This window comes from Musa acuminata, chromosome BXJ1-9 (genome assembly GCF_036884655.1).
Source record: "Musa acuminata AAA Group cultivar baxijiao chromosome BXJ1-9, Cavendish_Baxijiao_AAA, whole genome shotgun sequence".
Lineage (NCBI taxonomy): Eukaryota > Viridiplantae > Streptophyta > Magnoliopsida > Zingiberales > Musaceae > Musa > Musa acuminata.
In genome coordinates, this window is record NC_088335.1 from 39,968,033 (window position 1) to 39,992,603 (window position 24,571).

Genomic DNA, 24,571 nt, shown 5'->3' on the forward strand with positions numbered 1-24,571 from the left:
ATGGTCAAATAATATGCACTAATTATCAGTAGTTGGAAGTTGTAACTATAACGTTGTTGATTAGTCTTTATGGTTATATTAACAGTAACCTCATATAAAATACAAGATAAGCCATCATATTTAGTTCTCAGAAGGATAAAATTTTCAGTCCTTTGTCAACTGTACTGTTCACTAAATTTAGTAGTTTTCAGTCTAAAACATTTGAACTCAAGCATTTCTCCAAGATTATGCACATAAAGTAGGGTATGTGATTTAAATTAATTATTCACATAATCGATTATTTAGTCAAAGGGATCTTTCTGACAACCTAACCAGATTGCTCTAGACAAAGTAGAACAGATCAGAGAGAATTTGGTGGTGTAAAGCTTGCCTGTTGCTTGACAATGCTAAGCTTACTGCTGGCATATCGTGGAGATAACACACAAATAACTGAGGAATGCTTGAAAAACTTTTTAGTTTCCTCATCATGAGTTTGCATTACACCTCCCTGCAAAATTAAATGCACATGCAGATAAACTGATTTCATTAAATCATCTAATTCCAATAGTTGATCCAAAAGCAGCCTAATCATTGGATCTGTCGATATTTCATAAAAATTTATACATATAGAATTGACATCCTTGTTGAACTAATTCACATAAATCTAGTTAATTTATTAAAAATCTAGAAAAAAACAATTTGAGAAATTGGGTAAAGTTCATCATAGATTTTTATCAAACACAACTCTATTTAGTTTTCTCAACAAAAGTATCTTCATCATGCATTCTAATATTTAAGCTTGCCAAAGTGTGTCAACAATGTATAGCTCTAAAGCAAGCAACAATACATTGTGAATGTGGCAGATTTAACCAAACACACACGACTATGATTTTTTATCAATATAGTTTAATAATACTCGAGCCCCAAGTGATTCAACAAGTCAAATCTACATAGCTCTGCCTACAACAAACAACTATAACCAACTATTCCTACAACATTAAAATAGCTCTTTGTTTAAATTCCTGACAACAATACAATAAGTGCCTACAAATGTATTAAATGAAAAAAATAAAGAAAAAATGTAGCTAGTATAGAGAATATATGCCAGAAGAGGAACTTGGTGTGAACACAACAAAACTGAAGAAGTGCACTGTATGGAAATTATACACGAACAACCAATCCACCATCTAGATCCATTAATTTCCCTATCTCTGAGTTCTATATTATAATCAGTAAAAGTCAAATTTTGATATATTACATGCAATTTTTCGTATATACAAGTTTTATTGACAATTTGATATAAATTGGATGGTCATGTTATAATTAGTAAACAGTAAAACTCAGAACAAGAGAATATTGATACTTAAAAAGTGTCATGTAACTTGGACTTCTTACAAGAAAAATACAAGACCATTATTTTGCAAAATCCAGAAAGGGAATAAAATGAAGAGATTGAAACAGGAAAGACAAATTCACAACACAGAGCAACCGTCCATTGCATGAAGATGAAGATACTGATCACGACTCAGTTTGCTAAAGTTTGGCAAACAAATGATTTGCCAAAGAAAATACTTGAGTGTGAGTGATCTTACCGTCTTGATGAATAATTTGTCATGAGATGTCTTGTCGTCCCAAACCAACATGCAGACTCTCACCCCCTCCTGCGACTTGTACTTGAGCAGATCCCCTAGTGTGAGCTTACCAGCGTCGGGCAGCGGCCGTGTCGGCTCTCTCACCAGTTTCACCTTGTGATATATCGACCAGCCAACGAGATAAATCAGATGATGTGCCTCAAGAATCGCATGACAGATATCCTCCCAGCATTTCTCGTGCTTAAAGACGGCACCTTTCTCGAGCGTCACCTCCGGTAGCTCATCGTCCAGCACATGAGCATCCTGGTAGAGCGTGACCGACCCCCCTTTCCGAAGCGGGAAGTAGGTATTCCTCACCCCGAGCTGCTCGGGATCCCCAGCTATCCCGTGCTGGTACTCTGGTTCCTCCTCGACGGGAATGTACTCGATGGAAAGGTGGAGAGCGGTCTCCGGCTTCGGCGGCTTTCCTTTGGGGCCGATTATAGGGAACCAGTCCTGAATCTTCTTGCCGGCGGCGATACGGGCAGTGGGGATGGAAACGATGCCGATGAGCTGCGCGCCAAAGACGTCATTGTCCTTGACCTGGAGCTCGAGGGTTGAAGCGCGGTGGGCAACGGGGATGTTGAAATGCTCGTTCCAAGCGGGATCCTCGGAGTTGGAAATTACACGGGTGCGGGCGACGGTGGCTCCGGCGAGGGAGGCGGTGACGTAGGGGTCGCTGGTGATAATCTTTCGGTGGTGGTGGTTCTGGTGGTGCTGTGTTGCGTCAGGACCGGATTTCGAAGCGGTGGAGCCGGGGATGGGCGGGCAGCAGGAAGTGTAGCAACGGCGGAGGTGCTCGGAGAAATAGTCCATGTTGGGGAGACGGCAGGCCTCGATGACGGTGAGGAGGAGGTCTCCGTGAAGGAGGACGTCCTCCACGGCAGAAGCAGACTCCATCGCGCTCCGGTGGGGACGGGGGACGGAGGAGGAGGAGGAGGAGGAGATTGGGGGGGTTTCTTCTCCAAACAGAAATGAGGGTGGGATCATATCGGAACCGAACATGATCAAGGTTTTTCGAAAATGTCGTCACTATCCCTCCCACCAATTTAGATTTTTCACATTTAAAAATGTTTCATTTTTAATGACTTAGAACCCGACGCAAACCAGATCGCCCAAGTTGTGTCTTAAGTCGTCATCCAAGTCATGAGTGGGTGACTTTTTTTTTTTCAACTCTCGTAAATGGGATATCATGAATAGAAATTCAATATGCAGTGAAAAAAACAAAAGAAATTCTAGATTTTGTAATAAAGACAAACCTCTAAATACGCATCCAGATATATCCATTAAATGTGAATTAATTATTTGGCACAGTTACCGAATCGAATATTTTGTTCGTACGAATCGTCATTGGTTTTCTATAATCGTACGTGTCACTCCTTTCAACGGCATTCCTGTGGGCGCCACTTGTGGGCCCCATCGTCTCTACTGATAAGCAGGTAGGCAATACGAGTGTCGGCAGGAACCGTCTTGCATGTGGGATGGGACTTTAGACGCAGTGGAATGGGAATTGACAATCATTGAAGGGTATATAAGTAAATGCGAATGGGATCTCCGTCCCCGATCTCCATGAATTCAACGTGCGGGCCGGATGTAACCGTCACACGTACGAGTGTGGACAGGTCATGCGAGCTGCGCTGGTCGGGTCCACCAGCCAGCAGCAGGAGTGGCTGATTTCCCGCCACGCCTTCATGAATTGGCCGTATGCACTCCCTCAAATATAAATAAACAAACGTAAACACCAAAATAAATATAATAAAATATTTTCTCTCTCTAATCATTGTAGGTATCAGCCCTCAATCTCTTTCAAAAAAAAAAAAAAAGGGATAATTCGCGAGCTCATTAGATCTTAACTCTTTTATTAATAATACTAACAAATATATTTACTTTACGGATAATCATATTTAGTCTCTTGTAAGAACGATAACTCGGTTGGATAGCAAACTTAGGAGGGCCAACAAGGTATGGGCTCGCCTTTTATTCCAACATCGATTAGGAAGCAGACTTGTCCTATACCATAGGATTGATTATAATATAAATTATAATTTATCACTAACAAATTTAGTCTTAAATTGAAAGATATATATTTCATATCACCACTTAATGCACGGCTCAAGCAACAATGGTGACTATGATACGTTCCCATGCCACTAAACAGATCATAAGTCCTGAAATAAAGTAGTAGCCGATATAAAAATACAGATTCCACATTCTATCAAGCGCCATGTACAAGTTACCACTGTTAATTGACATGATCTTATTTGTAAAATCTAGTTCACAGTATCCTACTAACTTTAGTTTAATATATATGATGCAAAAAGAATAATATATTTAGTTCAATATATAATTCGAATAAGAAAATTTCTGAAGTCCTGAAAAGAATCAGCTCTGATGCCACCTTCAAACATACTTGTTCCTCAACAATTGCTTGATACCCATGTCATGTTTGCATGCCAATCTCTCTTTATCAATACCCTTCTTTTGAGCTTCTTCAGAGATGAAGCATATAAGAACAGTGCGCACTTACCATTATAAACACAGTTTTTGAATTGTCAGAGTATCATATATACTTTCTGCTAAGAACTCATGTTACGACATCTTCAACCACACTTGTTCCTAGACAATTGCTTGATATCCATATCAGTAATACACATGTCAATGTTCTTTATCAACATCCCTCTTTTGAGCTTCTTCAGAGACGAAACATATTGCATTCACTATAAACAGTGGTTGGATTGCCAGTGTCACACATCTCCTGCTAAGAACCCATGCTGCAATACCTTCAATCATACTTGTACCTGAACATTGGTTGATACCCATACCAATTTTACATGCCAATGTGTCTTCATTAACATCATTCTTTTGAGCTTCTTCGGAGATTCAACATATTAATACGCTGTACATTTACTTACCGTTATAAACACTGTTTGGATGTCAGTGTTCTTTAGCATTGCTTGATGCCCATATAATACAACACCTTCCTCTTCCTCACGGGCCTGCATTCTCCGTTATACCAAACTGATCTTGTCTGCAAACTTCATCGTATGCGAAAAGAGAGAGTATAGTAATAGTTATGCATCCATTTATCATGAATCCAGCCAACATAGTGTTCCAAGATTCCAAGTTCCTAGAATTGTGCTCAACAAAACAAATCCCAAATCAACAGCTTCAATCCTACCTTCCACTATTTGTATATGCCTCGCTTCCGGATGCCTAATGAGATAAACATGTCCATTCACCCAAACCGCAAAAGGCACCAATGAGCATAAACTCATTCAGTGTCCTCTGAAACCCCGCGGTGATCCCAAGCTATAACCATTGTATCAAACGCCCTTAACAAGCACTGTATCAAACACCTGGTGAGCACGAGTCGGTCGGTCCCGAGTCCAGCCTAGAGGACGCGAGCATGGACGGCTCTGCCTCCACGGGCGAATGGAAGAAGAGACGTCGCCTTCGAGGCGAGAATGAGGGCGGCATTGCAGGGGAAACACCCGGTTATCGTGAGGAGGAAATGGAGGAGACTAGCAGGTGAGTTAGGTTCCGAGGGTTTGCGGTACTTGGGAAAAGGCGGGAAGGAGGGGGTTGGGGGTGATAAGGTGAGCGTTGCCGCCATTTTCTTAGCCCAAATGGAAGTTTGACCGTTGTCAGTTGTAAGCTTAGAATTTTTTGCAAATAAAGAAGATTCATTCGTGAAGTATAATAATTTCTATCAATCTTTTTTACAAGTTTAATTGATACTCTCACATAATTTGGATTCTCATTGGAAGTATGTGCTTCAATTGCTTACAAGTGTTTCATTAGTTTGAACACCTTAATCATGAAGTTTTGATATATGGATTAATTTTGGAAAACACCTATTGGCACCTTCTTTTTACTAGGGGCAATCAGCCTATCACAAAGCAATCCTTGATGATATGTACAAAGTACAAGAACCAATTACTTCTCTTAAAGCCCACATGACCCATGAAAGACTGTCATGACCACATGGGGTTCGTAAAGCCTACCATGAGATAGCAAGATTGCACCTTACTTGCATTAATTGATTTAAGTTGTCATTTGGCTTTAGTATTTATGATTTTTAGTTTATATGATGTGTTTCTATCTATTACTGAACCTACTCTTGACAAAACTTGATTAAAGATTGGTCAATTTTAATCGATATGGACTTTTAACTAAGCCACCAATGGAATCGATGGAATCTACGTCTCATTTAATCCACATTTTAAGGCTCAATTTATTGTGATCAATAGGTAGTTGTCCATTGCGTTGGGTGATAGAGGCATTTCTCTCCCTTGAGAGTGGTCCAGCGTTTGGTCTCCTCTTTCGTTCCTTTCGTTGGTTGTATGTAGTAGAGGTTTAAGCGAACTGAGAATAATTATGGGTTTAAGTCATAATGAACATAATTAATGATGAAAGGTGTAAATGATGATCGGTAGACCAACATGGATAATTTTTCTATAGTGACTGTTGTTGTGGTAATTAGAATTATCTCCGGATCTAAATGTATTTAAATCTAAAAATCATTTTCTTGGATATTTCTTGGTTCGGATACCATTTTAAAAAGAAACAAACTATTCTACTACCAAAGAAACAATCAAAAGAATAGTAAATTAAATATAAATAAGATATTACACACAAGATGATGTAATTTTAATTTTTAATTTTTTTTGCTTCAAGTAAATTTTTTTTTTTCAAATTTAAATTTCTTCGATCGATTAGCTAAAGAAAACCCTATGAGTACCCTAAAATACATAAAAGCATTTATAAAGTTATCAATCCTTAATTTTCTGTCTCTTGTTTTGCTTCAACAAAAAGTTCTCTAGATTCAAGTGCCTTTTGTTAACTAAGTAAATTTTGTTCTCCTTCTTATTTTTCTTGTAAGAAGAAAAATAGTTGAAATGTGGGGACGAAGCTGTCATGCTCTTGACGCAAATGCCTCGAGTGATACGATCCCATTGTTTCCTGGGCCAAGCATCTGCAATGCGTTCGACTTAATGACGCGAGTACGGCGGAGCACCAAACCCAACTAAATATGATGTGCACGGCTCGCCGAAACGGCACTGCCGCTGTATCGATTTCACCATGGCACGGCGGTACGAGAAACAAGTAAGACATGATCTCAATCAATCCCCTTCCACATCGCTGCACCAATTAACTGCTACTGTTTCCCTCCCAAGTTAATGAGGGCAGGACGGAGGACAATGGCGTTTCATGAAACCGGAATCTTGATACGGCCCTCAACATGAATGTTAGAGAGAGAGAGAGAGAGAGAGAGATGTGATTGCAGCAGCAAAGCAAGTGAACTGGTGTTCGTGACTGCTTGAGGAGTCTTACAGCCATTCAATGGTCGCCTGCCAAGCTCATGTGGAGTCTCAGCCAAGAAGAACATGAGCTTCTTGAAGAGAGACTGTTGCTTCCAGTTGAGTCCGTGTGTGTGTGTGTGTGAAATGCCGCCATGGAACTATGGAAGCAGAGAAGCAAGAGGAAAGCCGTGGGAGGGAAATCACATGAAATAGCCTCTAAATCCAACTTGAACGCCAAATGTCTTTGTTCGTTTGGTTCCATGCAGGCTTAACTCTCAGTCCAAATTATGCTTATGCTTTTTATGTTTTCTTATGGAGGAAAAAAATCTACAAAAATATAAAATATCTTTAGGTATGTGAAACTGTAAATATGATGCCAGAATTTTTGTTGTTCTAAATATCATCGACAAAAATTTTAATATGAACATTTATGATATCCGAAGTGATCTTTGTCAGAGTGTTCGTTTATCATCCATCTATCTCTTAGTCGGTACCATTTGGGTACCACACGACTTAATCAATTTTAATTATATCATTTTGATATGTCAATATAAAATATAATCATATATGGATTTATATAATGTGAGAGCTCATCCTATTAAATCATAATTTTATTATTTAATTTTATTTATTAAAAAAAAAAAACTTCGTTCGAAAAATGGTACAAAATAGGTTCATAATGGAACTTATAAACCAAATTAGAATAAGATTTCTTTTGAAAGCTAAACTCTCAAAGTCTTGTATCGGTTAAATTATGCATATCACCCTTCGATTACGGGGAAACCATAGAAGAATGTAATTAATATATATATTTAGACTAAAATATGAGATTAAACATCTTATCTTTCCTATATACCACCTTATGTTGGGCTGCTGCCGTCTCTCTGCGACTCTACCGAGAACTAAAACCATGGATCACATTAGCACTGCTCTACGCACGTTCTCTTCTCCTCTTTCTTTGTCGCGACTATCTGCTCTTCTCATCCGTGCCACCCTCACCTGCGTCTTCGCCACAGGTTTATGCTTGTTCCTTGATCGGCACTGTGCATTTCCTTCGTCCAACTTCTGCTACCGTCTTCAAGTGTTTCTTTCCATGGTTTCAAGCGTGCCTGTCACGAGAACAAGTTTGTGTCCAATTTGTTGCTTTTGGCGTCGCTCAGCACCGTCTTCTCTCTTCCTGTTGTGTGTCAGTGGGAGTGCTCTTGGGAGCCCTGGCCGGCGCCTTGATCGGCGTAGCGACCGCGAGCGGCGTGGTACGTGGAAGCATCAGTGGAGCCATCTCCGGAGCGCTTTCGTCGGTGGAGGTCGTGGAAGACTCTCTTGCTATATGGCGAAACAACGGGTCCGGACAATGGAGCATCTTGTACTTGGTGAGTGACATGATTCAGTCATCCTTCTCGAAGCATAGTTTTGATCGTTGTTTTGGATTCTTTGAGACTGAGATACTGTATAGCCTTATGAGTGGAAGACTGGTTAATGAGAAGGTGGATACTCCGAGTAGATTTTGCAAAGCTGATCTGTTCAGCTTATGCCTGCTTCTTGCTAAAGGGTTTGGCCATGGTGAGCAGCTGTGTGCTCTGAGCGCGCCCTTCTTGGAGGTTCTTGACGACATCTTCGAGGCTGGCGGCGGTGGCACGAAAGGCATGCCCAAGGCTTCCGTCGACAAGCTCCCCAAGATCAACATCCATGTGGAGGACTGTGTGGATGCAAGGAGCGAAAGCATCAGCTGTGCAGTCTGTCTTCAGGTGCGTCTTGTGCTTCCTGGACTCTCTCACATATGATGCGGATGTGGTGTTTGATGAATTAACGACTGTTTGATTTTTCTCCCTCTTCAGGAGTTTCAAGCAGGTGAGGCAGCCAGGACTTTGCCTCAGTGTCAGCACATATTCCACTTGCCTTGCATTGATAGCTGGCTCATAAGGCATGGTTCCTGTCCATTATGCAGGCATAATTTCTCAGAAGCATACTTGGTACAGTAGGCAATGTCTCTATGTATAAAATCTTGAATACAAGGTTGTTCTCCACATTGGCTTTCTTCAAGCCATGCTCATGTTGCAGTGTTTCAGCAATAGAACATGTATGAATGATCCGTACAAAACTGACCTTCTGCTGTGCTGCAGAAAGTGAAGCATTCAAGAGGCAGAGAAACAGTTGTCTCATTTCATGCCTTAAAGAGTCTGAGTCTGCTATGCTATAGTTTTGCTCCTGGCCTCAGTTTGACTTGTAATATCACCATCTCTCTAACAACAAGCTAGTGCCTTAACCACTGTTCAAAGACGTGTTAGTCCGGGCTTCTGATAATTGTAGATCCAAAGACTGGGAACTGCGTAGAGCTGCAGTTGAAGAAACACTAGTCATGTCAACTTCATATTCTACCCTTTCTTGCCTTTGACCTGCAGAAATAACAGTTAATGATTGAGAGAACTGCATAGAGCTGATTTTGCACTAGTTAAATGATATCTGAAATCTTGTACCAAAGAATGGGCAGCTGCAACACTTGAAATGGATACAGAGAAAACAGCCCTTCAATGCATCTGTTGCAGAATCCATGGAACCTGAGATACATCACTGTCAACTTCTATGGAGAAACTTCTGGTGCATGAAGAATGGGTGATTGTAGCATGACTTATTGAGATTTTTCCAGTGACCTATGGGAATATTTGTCATGACTTTACTTTGTTAGGAATGATTTTAGTTCATAGTTTTTAGCATTTCCATTTAACACAAATCCTGCTATTCATTGCCCTCTATATGCTAAAATTATGATGATAGGAATTGAAAATGACAAGAAGAAAAACACGAGAGACGGATGGGCAATCAATGTCAGCACAAGCTGTCTCTTCGAGGCAATAATATTCCCACCATGGACGGTTGGATCTTGTAATTTGCTTCTTCATGAGACACAGTTCTGCACTTTGGTTACTCTGATGGCTGCATGAATTTATGATGCTGGGAACCAAAACACTTGATCCAAAAATTGAACAAAAAAGTTGAAAGTTATATATATATATATATATATATATATATATATATATATATATATATATATATATATATATATATATATATATATATATATATATATATATATATATCATCTTTGAAGTAAGGAAGAGAGAGAGAGGAGAACAAATTTTGTTCTTTCATTCATTAAAGTGTACTCTAATGTGTGTATATGTATTTATATAACTGTAATTTCTGGAACAATTGTGTTTCTGTTCAAGAAATTACAGTTTAGTTTATATGTTCTGAGGCCTCATATAGTTGAACTGTTTGTTAATGGCAATCACTTTTGATGGGTACTTCCAACTTCTAGCCTTCAAGAGGATGGTTTCTAATAATTCCTTTCTAAACACCGGAGTCGATTGTTATGATTCTATCTGAAGTTTGATTTAGAAGATCACAAATCATCCCTACCTTTTGACTGTTATGATTCTAAACACCGGTGTTGATATTATGATTTACAATAAGAATTTTTTATGTGAATATTGCATTTCTGAGTGTAGGAAGATTATTATCAGCAAGAATGATAATTTTATCATATATATATATATATATATATATATATATATATATATATATATATATATATATATATATATATATATATATATATATATATATATATATATATATATATATATATATATATATATATATATATATATATATATATATATGCACCTAAAGAAAGTAGGTAACTATTTTTTTAAGTGGGTGAGTATTATGGCAGCAGCAAGTCTGAATATAGAAATCTTAGGACTGGAAAATTAGATTTTTCTGGTAATGAATTAGAAATCATGGATGTGATAGGTTACCTGAAGAGAATGGAATTTAGTTGGACCAAATCGTTGTTGGAAGCTTTAATGCTGTTGTGGTCCTCGACGAGAAAGATACATTGGGATCAACAAACATGAAAACCACTCATCAGGCATTGACACTTCTTAAGAGTGATTCAGTTCATCTATTGAATATTAAAAGGAAATGGTTCAACAGTTGAGAAGTTAATGGATTAGACAGACATCGGCAAGATTGTTAATCTAGGAGAATCCTGTTCAAGCCTAAAATCAACAACAAAAAGCAAGATTTGTCAAGGACTAATGCCACAAATCCATGAAAAATGTTCGTAGCATCTGAATTCGAAGCATAGCTATCAAGAGTATTATAGTTTTTTAAGTTTTGTATGGTTGGACCATGAGGCCAGAGGAAGGATATTAATAAGACTCTAAGGTTTTATTATAGAAAAAAAAAAGTATGATTACTTTAAGAGGATCGACCTTTTTGATCGCTAGCAAAAGTTTAAATCTAGTGATGGAACAAAGAATTTAAATATGAATTTAAATGAAATAAAACTTTTCTTTCTTCAATTATGGAACTGTAAGCACAGAATATTGCATACTGATATATTAGATGAGTATTTCATCTGTGGGATCCAAAACTAATTACTTGTGTCAAGGCTTCTTTGCATCACTTATTTTCTGTGCATTAGATAAAAAGGGTTCTCTTTTCAATCTGTTTACTATCATGCTTTTTTATTCTTTATTTTACAGGTCAAACAGTGTTCAACAGTTTAGATATACAAGGAAACCATGTTGACATCTTCAATTTGGTTTTTTGCATCATTGGAATTGTTTTACCATAAATAAATTTGAGCAGGAGTTGATGTGTTTCACAAAACCATAGAAACTGGAATGGTGCTATATCTTTCAAGACACTCATAAAACTCAAGAAGACTGGGAACAAGAAGAGCACACCATCAGAACTGTTCTTATCCATGGAGTGAATCAGAAGATTCCATATTACTCTGGCAATTTTAGATGATCCAATTTGTCAAATTAAATACCAAGGAAAACCTTTTAAGCATCCACTTTCTCAAGTAGTTGAATGGAAAATTGATAGGGGTCTAATTTCAACACCAAATCAAAGTTGCATGACATGAAATGGTACAACATACAGGCCTCAAAACTTCATAGCCTTTTGTAAACCAACTACTTGCATATATTAGAAACAAAACTGAAGGATTTACATGAATTGATTTTCCATCTTCAGGCCTCTTTAGTCCTCGGTCACAAAATTATCCATTGCTCGAAGTAGCTAGGAAAGAGTATTGATCTGATCGTGCTCAGCCATGTACCCGTATTCTCCCTGACAATTTAACTGGAAATGTTTAGGAACTATACAATAACAACAACTGTTGAACAGTGAAAACCCGTTACAGGGCAGTCATTGAACTCTTGGCCTGACAAATGCCGCTACGAAACATGCAGCAGTAGATCCAACAACCGAAACAAGAACCACAAAACACTTTCCTGTCACAAGAGCACTGGTTGTAAAAAAAGGGCTAGATGTCAAGAAAGTAAAATTATTTACAGAATCAGGTGGCTTTGTTAGTAGTAGCTGGGAATTATATTCTTTAATCTTCATTGTCATAATCCTCATCCTCATCTATCTGCATGGTTAATTGTACAAGTCTTGATGGTTCTATGCTGATGTTGTCCACGCCACCAGGGAGAGGCCAAGCTGAACATTGTTCTTGCTTTGTCTCCACAGCTGAAGTTGCAGATCCATTCATGACTGGAGTTGAGGAAGGAAGAGCACTCTGATGACTGTTTTCCTTCGTTCCTTCAGGCTGCCCCAAAGGGATTTCGTCATGATCACCAAACATGCTACTGTCATCCTCAAATTTCACATGTCCTACATCTCTTGCCCTTGTAGGTGGCCGTCCTCTACCTCTTCCTCTACCCCTTCGGCGTCCTCTAGGGCTAACACTAGTATTCGTCATAGCCTGTTGTAAAGTATACTCAGCTATCAGAGAAAGGAACAGAACTATGACTTTGCAGAAACATCAAGCAAATACTATTATACTACCATCTTGGAGGACCTCAACTGGCAATTCTCATTGCTCTCAACTTCATCACCATGTGGTAGTGTCTTCCTGAGCATTTTCTGTATTAATCAGTGCTTTATCATCGATAAGAATAGTACAAAAGGTAGAAAATGGACATGATCGACAAATTACCTTCTACGGCAAATTCCTTTTTCATCTTCACAAGGTTCCATGCCACCAAGGTTTGGTACCTTGTTGACAACACCAGTTAAGAAATCATAAGCACTATAAGTCCTCACACATTGTTTTCTGGAGAGCTCAGGAGAAGACAATGATAAACTATTACTAGTGACTTTCACTGGTCCAATCAGGCACAAACTTGTTTAATTTTCTTAACATAATATATGAAATAAATTTTCAAACATAAGATGTAAGATAAATTTTTTGAACATAATATATAAGATAATTTTTCCAACATAAGATATATCATTTCAAATGTAATAAGTGAAATATGTTATAAAAATTTGCAAAAAGAATAGGACTAGTTCAGGAATATGTTAACAGCAAATTTAAGTTACAACCCACATAAAAAGGCAACATAGCAAATGAATGAATGCAGAAATAAATCCTAGTCAAGGTCAGCTCATATTTGGGCATATCTCTCTTTTTGTTGTGCAATTGACCACACCTGAATGATGTATAAAAATCTAAGGTTGACCATATAAATCTTCTCCATCTATTTATCACTGCTGCTTCTAAACATAACTGTCTTTGGACTTCCATTTTATAACACATATTGAATCGATTTCCAACCTTACTTCTCACATAATGTTCTCAGCTAACAAAAGATAGTCAAAATTTCGTCAGCTAACTGGAATAGTTATGTATTGAATTTCACATGCAACAACTTCATAAGATCACTCGAGACTGGTTGAAGGACTACTCTTTAACTTCTGAAAATATCAAAGTTTCCAGGTTCGCCAAAGAGTTAGATCAAACTTTATGGTGTCAAATCCTCAAAATTCAGATCCTATCCCCCCAAAAAGCTTCCAACTGAGAGCCTGATTAAACACATCTCTGATGCAAGGTGGAAACAGCAAGTATGCTAAAAGCTAAGTAGAGACGAATCTCATTTGGTCTAAAAGCAGAAACTATGACAACTACTAGATGAGTTCATGTTAATTCCAGAAACACAATGTACCAATAAATGTAAGCTTCCAACCTCCATGCACTGCCATTACAGTTGTCGGTCTCACACAAACACTATGAAATCACTACCAGGCAATCAAACCTACCACTTACTGTAAAGCACCTGATGGCTACCCATTAACTGCGATCCACTTCTACAAGCATGCTTATTTGTTCTATTCTTGAACAGACTCTTTTTGCTAACCTAGTCAATCAATACACTCCCACTGCACTTGTACTGTTTACAATGTCATTATTCCTAGCAGATGTAATATCAGAGAATTGGCAACTGTCATTTTGGTTTCAACAACAGAAGCTGATTAATCTTGATTTAGAAATCGCGAGCCTTGGCACCATGTTAAAGTTAGTTCATTGCAACTAAGTGATCAAGATTCAAGTCATGAAAATTGCTTTCCATATGCAGATAAAGCTCCATATGTTGACCATTCTTAAATCCCATATTGGCAGGAGCCTTGAGTATTAAGCTACCCTTTTAGCCAAACCGAGTTCAGATCATTAGTTACCATTTACTAGCCTCCAACAAATCCTTTGACTAAAAAGTTTATAAGGTACATGCAAATGGTAGCACAGAGAAGAGCAAAACCTGAGAATGGAAGCAACAATAACTCAGGAATTTACTTTGCTGAAGTAAAGAAAAACTGATTCACTAAACAGTAGTGAAAGATTTCTGCAGACCTAAACTTTTACAAACCTCAAAACTTCATCATCATTGTCCAAGATCTATCACATCAAAAATCGGCTCTACTATGAACAACATAAAAGAAGGCAAGACAGAAGACTGAAAATGTCATGATCACCTGCCATTGCCATAACTCCTTTAAAGTTGTGCAAATTTCTCAATAATGAAATTAGAAGCAGAAGAACCTCACAGTGGTTATTCTACAAACCACAACTTAAGCTTATTCAAGCAAGAGGGTTGCTGCTGATTACTGTGCCAAATTCAGGAATTCTGTAATGCAAATTCTAGACTAATAGGGTTTCTGTCGACATAATTAAGTTGTGGCAGAACTTCAGTTGGCAGAAAGCACGTGGCAGCATACAGGAAAATGTGTATAACAAATCTTGATCCTTGCACAATAAAATGTTAAACAAGATAAAGCACACACACTGAAATGTGATTCAGGCATATTCATATATCTAACATTAGTGATCAGACGAGAATGCAACCAAACAGTACAAAATGAAGTAAATTTAAGTACTAAAATTAAAATCCTCTCGATGCCCTTGTCAAATATATCATTTAATCAAAACAATGATCATATTTCAAACAACTCAATACTTGAACCTTAGATATACAGCAATAATCACAATTCTGCTGAATTTACACTGCTGCAAGTTCACTAAAAGAAAAAAAAAGGTAATTATGAATTTTCTTACAAGTGTAAAGAATTCAATGTCTTGGCTCCTCTTTGGAGAGTAATTTCGTATGTCCTGTCACAAAGATCTTGCAAAAACAATTCCAAAGCTTTTGCTGCCAGCCAGTCAACAAAGAATAGATCAGCTACTAATAAATGGCTACTATTATCACAAACAAAAGAGAAAAACTAAAATCTTTTGAAAATAAGAAACCAAAGTATTGGATAAGTTCTATCTATGCTTTCATGATAGGCATTTTGGCTCTGAAAAGTAAATTATTATTTCACCAACTTGCACACAAAAAAGAAAGTAACATTAGCCATGGGAGCATAACAAATGACACACCATTACAGATGAATCGAAGGCCTACATGTATTCCTGAGGAATAACAATACAGAAATTACGAGATTCCCTAGAATTCTCGCAAAAAACCACTCATTCAAGTAGTTCCTCATGGAACAAACACTGACTTCCTTTGAAAAATCTCCAATCCAATACACTGTAATCTAAAACTACACGCACTAAAAGAACTGTTAAATAGAGAGTAATACTTTAATTCTTCAGCAAGACAAGACTTCCTACAAAATTAAGCCTTAAGAAGTAATGAAAATTTGTCATTCCTTTCCCTAAGCTGATCATGAATTTAGACCACGAATTAAATTGCAACTTCACTAGATTAAGCATTGTTCCAAGTACTTGTTTCCTTCAATACTATTCAGTAAAGGCCGAATCAAGCTGATATATGCAGATTGTAGAGGAAAAATTCCGCTAAATTCTAGCTAAGAAGAATAATCATCACAAAACAAATAGACTATCTTTGCGATGTCGAAGCAAAACATAACTTTAATGAAGGAATAAAAAGAACAATCAGCAAGTAAAGGAAGCTATGCAAGTTCGTAACTTTTATATATTAAATGGGATGAGATACTTTGCTTCGTCAGATACAGAAAAATATCCTAGGGCATGACAAATTATAGAATATGGAATTGCACAAAAACTTACAAACAAGAATAGGCACAGCCAACGCGATTTTGCCAACATCTTCATCCGCTTGCATTATCTTCTTTATTCGTGACTGTTAGAGCAAAATCAAACAAAATCCATCAGTTCCACATCAATGCCCAATGATAAAGCACCGATTTTACCAGTAGCACAAGGCTCTCGATCAGAAATTAGGTCGTGTCTGCAATTTGACCGTGGTTAAGGGATAAAAAGAGCATAATGAAAGCAGCAGAAGAACGAATCAACGAGATTGGAGTTTAGGATTTCATCAATCAAACAAGCCATTAAGCAAACTGGAGATTCCAAAGCAGAACGGCCAGTTTACAAATCAAACGACATCTCCATCAAAGAACCTCCGCGGTACCAGCAAAACGCAGTTTCATACGAGGCAAAAAAGAAGGGGAATGATCAAACAAGGGAAAATTACCGCAGGGAATCTTGTGCCGAGCTTCTTCCTCATATCCTAAATCCTACTCTGTTTCCTGCTTAAAGTATAGATCTAGACCGCCCTGGAGATCGGGCAAGGATTAGAAAGGGGAAATCAACGCGAAAGCAAGACCGGTCGCCGGTAAATGCCGTGGCCTTCGATCGTGATCTATCAATCCATCGACCGATCGCCTTCTTCCACTTCTCACTCTCGAATTCAGCAGAACGCGAGTCTCGGATCGGGCTCGAACGAGAATCGGAGCACCGTCGCCGACCCTTTCCCCTTCTTTAAATTTCTTCCAATTTAGGGTTTTTTTTCTTTCTTTTCTTTTTTAGTCAGAATAACTAGGCCAGATAATGGACACGTGGCCACATCCAACCGTGTGGTGATAACGGTTCTGCCGTTGGATTAGGTTGTGATGTTGACAATTTACAATTCAGTCCTTTAACTTTGATTTTATTTATTATGACTTTCTGAATATGAATTAATGTTTCGATCTCGTCCGACCTTTTGATTCTACTGAAATCGAAAATTAATTATGTCAAATTGGACATAATTACTTATAAAAACAATAAGTATACTGTTGGAAAATTATAAGTATACAATAAGTTCACTTATTAATCAAATTATAATTAATTATTTTGGATATATATTTGCAAATTTAACTCGTTTTTCCTTTTATCTACTCTTACCTGTCACGGACTAGTATTTCTAGTACAAATACGTCTCTTGTCCGAAGTGGTAGATTAGGACAAATCCAAGGGATAGGGATAGGGATTAATAAAAGGGTATACGGAGACTCCAAAGACACATTAATGTATACGGCTCTTGATCTCCGTACATCTTGATAATTCTACGGTGATGGCTTTATTGGACTTGATGGTAATTAACTACTCCATCAGGGGCCATCATCCGGCTAATTCGACCCTAAGCCGGAAGAAGACCAGTTCGCCCGCTCCCTCGCCAGTTGCAGTATATAAGAAGAAGCGGTCGGCGGCTAAACCTTCTCCAGGGCGGAAAGGAAGTATACAAGCCGTAGGGGGCGACGAGAGGCGGCGGGACCGAGGTAGGGGAGTGGAGGGAACCCACTTAATCTTGTTCTTTCTTTGTGTTCTGTTGTCTCCGTTGCTTGATTCGGTCCTGGCTGCTCTCCCTGGCAGTCCAGCTCTTTATGGGTCCTATCTTCTCAAAATGATTTCTTGGTTTCCATTTCTGTGATTTCGTTCGGTTTTTATTTTGGAGTTGTTGGTTCTATATGCTGTAGCGGGAATTTTCTTTTTCCCGTTTGAACGTAGGTGTTGGTGTTTCCTTTTCTTTCTTGTGTTGGATTTATGATGAGTGGTCTGAGGTTTTTATCGGTTTGTGTAGTTTTATCGCTCAAAATTTTAATTTTTATGATTTTTGGTGGATGGGAAGATGGATCGGTACCAGAGGGTGGAGAAACCAAGGGAGGAGACCCCGATTAACGAAAATGAGATCCGTATCACGTCTCAGGGGAGGATGCGCAACTACATCACGTATGCCACCAGCATGCTTCAGGTATGCGCCATCTGAAAGAAAAAAAAAGATACTTTTTTTGAGTCTTGTAGTTTTGTTTCAGGTTTGCCGTTTATTGTTCTTTTGATCATAATACTATTTTATGGGAGATTAAGAAGCTCTACTGATGATATTGTGCGGAAGCAAGATTATGAAATATACTCTACTAACATTTAAGCTTGAATGGTGGTTACTGTAACGACCTACAATATAAATGTCCTTTCTAAAGGCCCAGTGCCTGTAAATTAGTTGTCTAAGTTATTTTTCTCCTTGTGTATATCCTGGTCATTGTTGCAATATTCAGTGGTCTGCAACCGTTTCATGTTGTCCATCTAGATTTATACAAGAGAAAAGCAACATTAGTAGTTATATCTCTTGAAAATTAAAATGTCAGCTCATCTAATTTATTTTTCAATGGCATGTAGGTTATGTTTTCAGAAAGAACCAATATGTTTAATGCTTATGCTTAACTGACTAAATTTACTTTCACAAATTTTCCTGGTGGCAACAATGATGAATTGGCTTAAGTGGACTTCAAAATTGCAAATAATAGTAGTTAGATCAGCTCAGCATGTTTTGTCTTATATGCATTAGTATCAAGTAAAGCTTCTCAGGTTGGCTGTTTATAGTATTTCTAAAATATTTTTGTGTTCACTTCCAAAGGAAAAAGATTCAAATGAAATCATCTTGAAGGCAATGGGTAGAGCTATCAACAAGACTATTATGATTGTGGAACTGATCAAGTTATTAGCTTTCGGTGATCTGCTTTATTCTCTAGCTCTCAAGGATTAATTGTGTTATACACAAGAATCTTATTGGTTTTCTGGTAAATTCAATTATGCTTATTCTTTTTCCCAATTAAATGAGAATAAGTGTTTGAAACTCCCACTTTTTTGTTTCATTATAATGATGACACAGAGAAGGATAGTTGATCTACATCAAAATACAGCTATTGGATCTGCTGACATAACTGATCCACGGGAACCATTAGAGGAAGGCTTACTTCTGTAAGAAGACTTACTTTTAATGTCAAAACATCAAAGTTTTCATGGATGTTGGCATGTCCATAACTTGCAAAGTTAGATGTATTTTTCCATGTTTAAACATTGAAAATTTTCGTTTTTTATATCTTACTGTTATTATTTGCAGGCTTGAGACAACTAGACATGTCTCTGTGATCAGTATAACTTTGTCAAAGAAAGAGCTGGATACATCTGCTGTTGGGTTAGTTCAACAGGCATCTCCTTATTCTTTTGGAGCATATGTGCTGAAATTTGAAGATATAATAATAAACAATTTATACTTTTCTCCTTGACTTACACATTAGCACCACATACAAGTCATTACAAGTTTTTCTCTTCTCCCACGGCGGGAGCGTCTTTTGGAGTTAAACAGTTGTGTGATATCTGTTAATTAATATTTTCTTCTCTTTGCTCTATGGCCTTGAGTCTCAAATTATGTAGGTTTGCTACAAAGTTTGTTGTTACACTTGTTGTGTTTCTTGGATGTTCATTTGTTACTCTGGCACTATTATTGGAATAGATATAACTTCATTACAAGTGAAAGTATTTTATTATTGTAAGTCATGCAAATATCTCTTTTTTTTTTGGTATTTGCTCCACATGTTTGGTCAGCAAGTCATTATTTTGGGCTTGTGTGCCTGTGCTTTTGAGTTGAAATCCTTTATTAAACAGTTAAGTTGTACACCAACCAAAATATATTGAGGCAAGAAAACTGGTATAAGAGTAACCTAGTCATAGTGGGAGGTAACTTGGAAGTGCATTAGTTAGTTGTTTGCTTTAATTTTCAGAAGTTTCAAAATCAAATTATTTCTTGCTTATATTTGCCACTAGACTTCTTTTATTTCCATGTTCCGCTAGTATTGATCTTAAACTTGTTTTTTGATTTGGGGGCATCCATCCTGTTTTGTTTTGCAAAATGTGTCTCTTGTAACAAAAAGAGATAGTGAGCTTCGACTCCTACTCTCTTAAAAATGTATTTAAAGCTATAAATATGGCCCTTTCTAAATTGTGAATAGAGGTTCTTACTTCTAGCTTTGACTCTGAGTGTTGGATGGTTGATAAGTAATGTGTCCAAAAAATGTTTGTATCACTAAGATAAAAATGTTGAGATGAATGTGTTGTCTGTCTAAGGAAGAAAGAAAAAGAACTATTTTCTTTCATGAACAATTAGACATGCCTTCAATTGCAAATAAAATGAGGTTGAATCATTCGGATGGTATAGGCACGCTCTAAGGAGATCTATAGATGTTGTTAGATGATGTGAGATAATTATTAATACTGGTGTGTGAAATAGAGGGAGACTCAAAAGGATTTTATTAGTGACTATAAATAAAGATTTAAATGATTTTGATTTAACTAAGGATATTACCTTATACAGGACTCAATTGACAGAAACTGATCCATGTAGTCAACCCCAATTAGTTGGGAACTCATGACTTGTTTTTATTGTATTCAAGTTTCTTTCAAACTTTGTGTAGGCTGACCGCTCAGTATTGATATGTCAATGTACTAAATGACCTCTCAGTATTGATATGTCTATGTATGACATTTGAGTATGAAGTCTATTAACATGGCTACTAGGTTGAAGCTTATGCTGGTTAGGCTTTATGAATTAGCATCCAGCTTTTGTCATCAAAGCATCTCTGCACTTTAATGGAGATGTGTTGAACAAGTCTGTCAAAATTAGCTTCATTTATATTATTCCTACTTTTTCTATATTTAAAAACTTGTCTTTTACCGATTGCCTGATTTGTGGCTTTCCAAGAACTTTCTTGGAGAAACTAGGAGTTGAAGGAAACATTATTTTACCATCTAACCAGCAATTGTCATCTTCCAATTTATTGCATGCCTTGTAATTCCTTCCTCCATTTATTCAGTAAGATCCATTCAAGATCCACTTTGGGAGTAAATAAAATAACCTGGATGGGATGACTAATCTTATTTTCATATTATGAATCATAAGTGCATTAGAGGCTCAAGAGAGGAAATGATTTAAGATATTTTCCTTTCTAGATTTCCCTTATCATAATAACTTTCCTTTAGATTTCCTTTAGTTTTAGACTTCATATTGACTAGCCATTATTTCTTTCCCTAGGTTTCAACCTCCATTGCCCAAAGATGAGGTTAAACCCTTGGGTGAATTCGGCTATGGAGGAGGTATTTTGTAAACTTCACTCTACAATATTTATTTAGATAATTTTCATGCAATTTTCTCTGACAACTTATTTACAAACGCAGAGGGCTCACCCGTGAGTCGAGGTAGAGGCCACGGTGGCCGTGGCAGGGGAAGGGCTTATGGTAATTATGATGGTCAGGAAGATTTTTTATTCAGCAATTATATCTATGTTCTGTATATTTTGTTGTGCCCATTCTGTAATATGTAATTCTCATGGGTTCCTTTGTGTTATATGTTCAGGAGATGATACGGCGGATTATGGTGATGGAAGCTGGGACAACAAGGGACGTGGATACGGTAGAGGCGGCTATTTCCGTGGCAGAGGCCGAGGTTTCCGTGGCAAAGGTGGTTATGGTGGCCAGCCTGATTTTCAGCAGGAAACCAATGGCAATGACAATGAGGGTTCTATTCCTGTTCGGGGCAGAGGTAAGTTTCTCTCAGGCTTATAAGATTGGTTAACAGTCAAATTCGTGAAGACCATCCTAATGAAACATGGGCTGTGTTTGGAAAGTTCCTAATGGATCCATCTTAATCCTTTTGCATCAGTTCAGTAGGTTTTTCATGATCAAGTGGGTCTACGTCTGAACATTGTTGAGGATGTCTAATTTCAGGTCGTGGTCGTGGTAGGGGCCAAACCCGAGGATGGGGTCGAAATTCTCAACTGAACGGACTGATCCATGCTGGTGCTGTTGGTGCTTAATCAGATTGATATCATCTGCATGATTTCTGCTTTTGTGTCTGGATGGATGCCTGCTCTGATGAGTTCATCATTTGTTTCCTAACGCTGGATTAGCCATTCCTGTGTCATGATATAGCATCACAATGAATCACTATGATCCCAAGAGTTCTAGGCAGCCATTAGTTTTTTTTCTTTGAGAAGACTAATAGTAGGTCTAATCAATAGAGCAGTACATTCTTTTATTTAGTTTCTTTTGTAAAGGTAGCATGATAAATACTTAGCCATGCCATAATTTCTTATTAATGAGTTGCCCATTTTAGCATTGGTTTAGTGCTATCTTGTAATGACATCTTTTTATTATAGTAACATCTCTAAGATTAATATTTTTCAGATTGTTGCATGAACTTCGCATACAATGTTCCTCATCTTTCCCCATTTTGGATTTGTGGCTGCACCAGTTCTTGATCTGAGAAAAATGAGGGCCTAATTATCTTGTATTTTGCGTAGAATGTGTACAGATCATTATTCCTTAAAATTCAATTTCATGATCTTCTTCTTAGTGAAAGTATATTACGCTAATATAAATCACAACCTGCACACACATGCTTGAGAGATCTGCCAAGAATTAATTTAATCGCAGTGCCTGCTATCAAATTGTTTTAAACATGATACTGTAATTGGAACTAAAGTCCATGGCAAAGGATCAGTTCCAAAGTCTTTCCCACAAATGAAGCTTCCAATAAATCCTTCCCACATTCTCAATTAATGAAAGTAAAAGATAAATGCAGAAAACATGGGTGGCCTCCATGGCCTGTCAAAACTCCAACAAAATGGAGACCTGGTCTTAGCACACCAACCACAGCCAACTTGCACTAAATAAAGGCAGTTCAGGGAACTCTTCTTTGGAGAGAAGCTACCATGTTTTTAATCTTATCAATCATCCGATCTAAGTTTTAGATGATTAATGAGGAGATGTCAGCAGCTCAAAAAAATTAGTAGTGTTGAAGTCAAACAATCTTTATCCTGGAGAATATAAGCATTTCAATGGTTGAAGTAATGCGAAGAAGAGGAGAAGAGCACACCCATTCTGACCATCACGACTGAAAGCTCTTTGCTTGGAAGAGGTCATATGGACGTGTCTTGTGGAGTTGCCCTTCGTCTATCATCACGCCATAAACTTCATCATATTTATAAGCACAGACCAAGACATCTCCATTCATTGCATTGCAAGCCATGGCATCCCATCTCGTGTTAACTTCCAGGCTTACTGCTACCTCCTCCTTCTTCTTCTTCTTCTTCTTCTTGTGTCTCGTAGCTCGCCACCACTTAGAAGCTGCGGAGTACACGGTTGGCGACGCCGACGGATGGGACACCGGCATCAACTACCTCCTCTGGTCCAATAAGTACAACTTCACCGTCGGCGACGTGTTAGGTAACGTCATGAGAGTCGATCATCTCCTGCAAGCAGCCGCTTCGGATTTCTCGTTTACTGATCGATGTGTTCCGACGCACGCAGTGTTCAAGTACGTGCAGGTGCAGCACAACGTGTACCAGGTGACGGAGGAGACGTACCGTTCATGTGACTCGAGCACCGGCGTGACAAGGACGTACGACAGCGGCGACGACCGCGTGACGCTGGGCGAGGCCACGAGCTACTGGTTCATATGCACCATCAACGGCCACTGCCAGGCCGGAATGAGGCTCGCCGTTAGCGTGGCGAAGTCGAGCTCAGACGGAGGCGGTGCCACCTCCGCTGCACCGTCGCCGCCGGAGCAGGGCAACGGGGCGGCCGGAGGGCGCATGGGGTGGTGGTGGAAAGCATGGATGTTGTGCCTGTCGTTATGCCTGTTGACTTGGTTGAACTGCTTTTGAAATGGTGGGTTTGTGTTGGACATTTGTTATTCTAATTTTCCAATTTAACTGTTGTGTTAAGTTTGATTATTAATTAATATTGTTAGTAATATTCATATGTTTTCTCCATTTAAATCTAAATAATTAATCTTAAATTCCAAATTCCAATCATAAGAGATCAGTTGTTCTTTTTTGGTTTTTTTCTTGATCTGCGTACCTAACATTCTCGATTGGCCGCCTTTGGTGCATAGTTAACAAAACAGGAACGGATGGATATTGACTCGACTAAGTCTCGAGTCGTTGACGAAACGTATGCCAATTGGCTATATGTTATATTTAAAATATAAATTATAAAACTGTAATATTAGAAAAATAATGAAAGAGAATGATAGGGATGGAATAGAAGTTTGGAGGAGAGAGCTGAGTAATGAATATGGTAGGTGTTGTTACCTTTCATTAAATAAATGGGCGAATTGAAATATCATGATTTGATAGCCAACCACCTATCTCTCCTTTTCTCTGTTTGTTTTCCATTACTTTCCGATGGAACGATGATGATATATTGGATGAACC

The 24,571-nt window shown here is 38.0% G+C and overlaps 5 protein-coding genes across 10 annotated transcripts in view; 3 read left to right on the top strand and 2 right to left on the bottom strand.

The window, feature by feature from the left end:
* The window catches only part of LOC103998536 (phospholipase D delta), a 43,597-nt gene extending 40,980 nt beyond the window's left edge, over positions 1-2,617 (bottom strand). For 2 of the 3 annotated variants that reach the window (XM_009420028.3, XM_065083626.1), the window contains exons 1-2: positions 1,572-2,617; positions 371-487 (exon numbers count right to left, since the gene is read on the bottom strand). In XM_009420028.3, the coding sequence (XP_009418303.2) occupies positions 371-487; positions 1,572-2,615 (1,161 nt within the window). In that variant the 5' untranslated portion in view covers positions 2,616-2,617. The remainder of the gene's footprint in view (positions 1-370; positions 488-1,571) is intronic. The other variant, XM_018818428.2, reaches the window with a different exon arrangement.
* A 5,142-nt stretch (positions 2,618-7,759) lies between these two features.
* LOC135593518 (NEP1-interacting protein 1-like) lies at positions 7,760-9,109 on the top strand. Of its 2 annotated transcripts, XM_065083628.1 has the most exons (5): positions 7,760-7,929; positions 8,105-8,283; positions 8,482-8,658; positions 8,749-8,761; positions 8,859-9,109. In XM_065083628.1, the coding sequence occupies exons 1-5, from the start codon at positions 7,776-7,778 to the stop codon at positions 8,909-8,911; spliced, it is 576 nt and encodes a 191-aa protein (XP_064939700.1). In that variant the 5' UTR covers positions 7,760-7,775; the 3' UTR covers positions 8,912-9,109. The 2 variants fall into 2 exon arrangements, with proteins under 2 accessions (XP_064939700.1, XP_064939699.1); XM_065083627.1 differs by having other exon boundaries at positions 7,761-7,929; positions 8,749-9,109.
* A 2,935-nt stretch (positions 9,110-12,044) lies between these two features.
* Positions 12,045-17,037, bottom strand: LOC135593519 (uncharacterized). Its single transcript, XM_065083629.1, has 6 exons — positions 16,735-17,037; positions 16,308-16,380; positions 15,327-15,420; positions 12,933-13,049; positions 12,782-12,848; positions 12,045-12,698 (listed from the first exon to the last, which is right to left on the bottom strand). The coding sequence occupies exons 1-6, from the start codon at positions 16,765-16,767 to the stop codon at positions 12,327-12,329; spliced, it is 756 nt and encodes a 251-aa protein (XP_064939701.1). The 5' UTR covers positions 16,768-17,037; the 3' UTR covers positions 12,045-12,326.
* A 660-nt stretch (positions 17,038-17,697) lies between these two features.
* On the top strand, positions 17,698-24,114 carry LOC135593520 (uncharacterized). 3 transcript variants are annotated; one of them, XM_065083632.1, is made up of 10 exons: positions 17,698-17,800; positions 18,151-18,273; positions 18,934-19,013; positions 19,191-19,277; positions 19,420-19,494; positions 21,388-21,449; positions 21,531-21,590; positions 21,709-21,894; positions 22,080-23,579; positions 23,664-24,114. In XM_065083632.1, the coding sequence occupies exons 2-9, from the start codon at positions 18,151-18,153 to the stop codon at positions 22,166-22,168; spliced, it is 762 nt and encodes a 253-aa protein (XP_064939704.1). In that variant the 5' UTR covers positions 17,698-17,800; the 3' UTR covers positions 22,169-23,579; positions 23,664-24,114. The 3 variants fall into 3 exon arrangements, with proteins under 3 accessions (XP_064939704.1, XP_064939702.1, XP_064939703.1); XM_065083630.1 differs by lacking the exon at positions 18,934-19,013 and having other exon boundaries at positions 19,189-19,277; positions 21,531-21,602; XM_065083631.1 differs by lacking the exon at positions 18,934-19,013 and having other exon boundaries at positions 19,189-19,277.
* Positions 23,381-24,019, top strand: LOC135594108 (chemocyanin-like). Its single transcript, XM_065084527.1, has one exon. The coding sequence runs from the start codon at positions 23,381-23,383 to the stop codon at positions 24,017-24,019; it is 639 nt and encodes a 212-aa protein (XP_064940599.1).
* Positions 24,115-24,571: the final 457 nt, after the last annotated feature.

What these genes read in the sequence shown, in the direction of transcription:
- LOC135593520 (XM_065083632.1), top strand. Translation starts at nt 18,151, where the DNA reads ATGGATCGGTACCAGAGGGTGGAGAAACCAAGGGAGGAGACCCCGATT. An exon ending in ATGCCACCAGCATGCTTCAG is followed by an intron (nt 18,274 to 18,933) that starts GTATGCGCCATC and finishes TCACTTCCAAAG; the next exon opens with GAAAAAGATTCAAATGAAAT. An exon ending in TTAGAGGAAGGCTTACTTCT is followed by an intron (nt 19,278 to 19,419) that starts GTAAGAAGACTT and finishes TATTATTTGCAG; the next exon opens with GCTTGAGACAACTAGACATG.
- LOC135594108 (XM_065084527.1), top strand. Translation starts at nt 23,381, where the DNA reads ATGGCATCCCATCTCGTGTTAACTTCCAGGCTTACTGCTACCTCCTCC.
- LOC135593518 (XM_065083627.1), top strand. Translation starts at nt 7,776, where the DNA reads ATGTTGGGCTGCTGCCGTCTCTCTGCGACTCTACCGAGAACTAAAACC. An exon ending in AATGGAGCATCTTGTACTTG is followed by an intron (nt 8,284 to 8,481) that starts GTGAGTGACATG and finishes CATGGTGAGCAG; the next exon opens with CTGTGTGCTCTGAGCGCGCC. An exon ending in GCTGTGCAGTCTGTCTTCAG is followed by an intron (nt 8,659 to 8,748) that starts GTGCGTCTTGTG and finishes CTCCCTCTTCAG; the next exon opens with GAGTTTCAAGCAGGTGAGGC.
- LOC135593519 (XM_065083629.1), bottom strand. Translation starts at nt 16,767, where the DNA reads ATGAGGAAGAAGCTCGGCACAAGATTCCCTGCG. An exon ending in TCGGCACAAGATTCCCTGCG is followed by an intron (nt 16,381 to 16,734) that starts GTAATTTTCCCT and finishes TTGCTCTAACAG; the next exon opens with TCACGAATAAAGAAGATAAT. An exon ending in ACATTGAATTCTTTACACTT is followed by an intron (nt 13,050 to 15,326) that starts GTAAGAAAATTC and finishes TGAGCTCTCCAG; the next exon opens with AAAACAATGTGTGAGGACTT.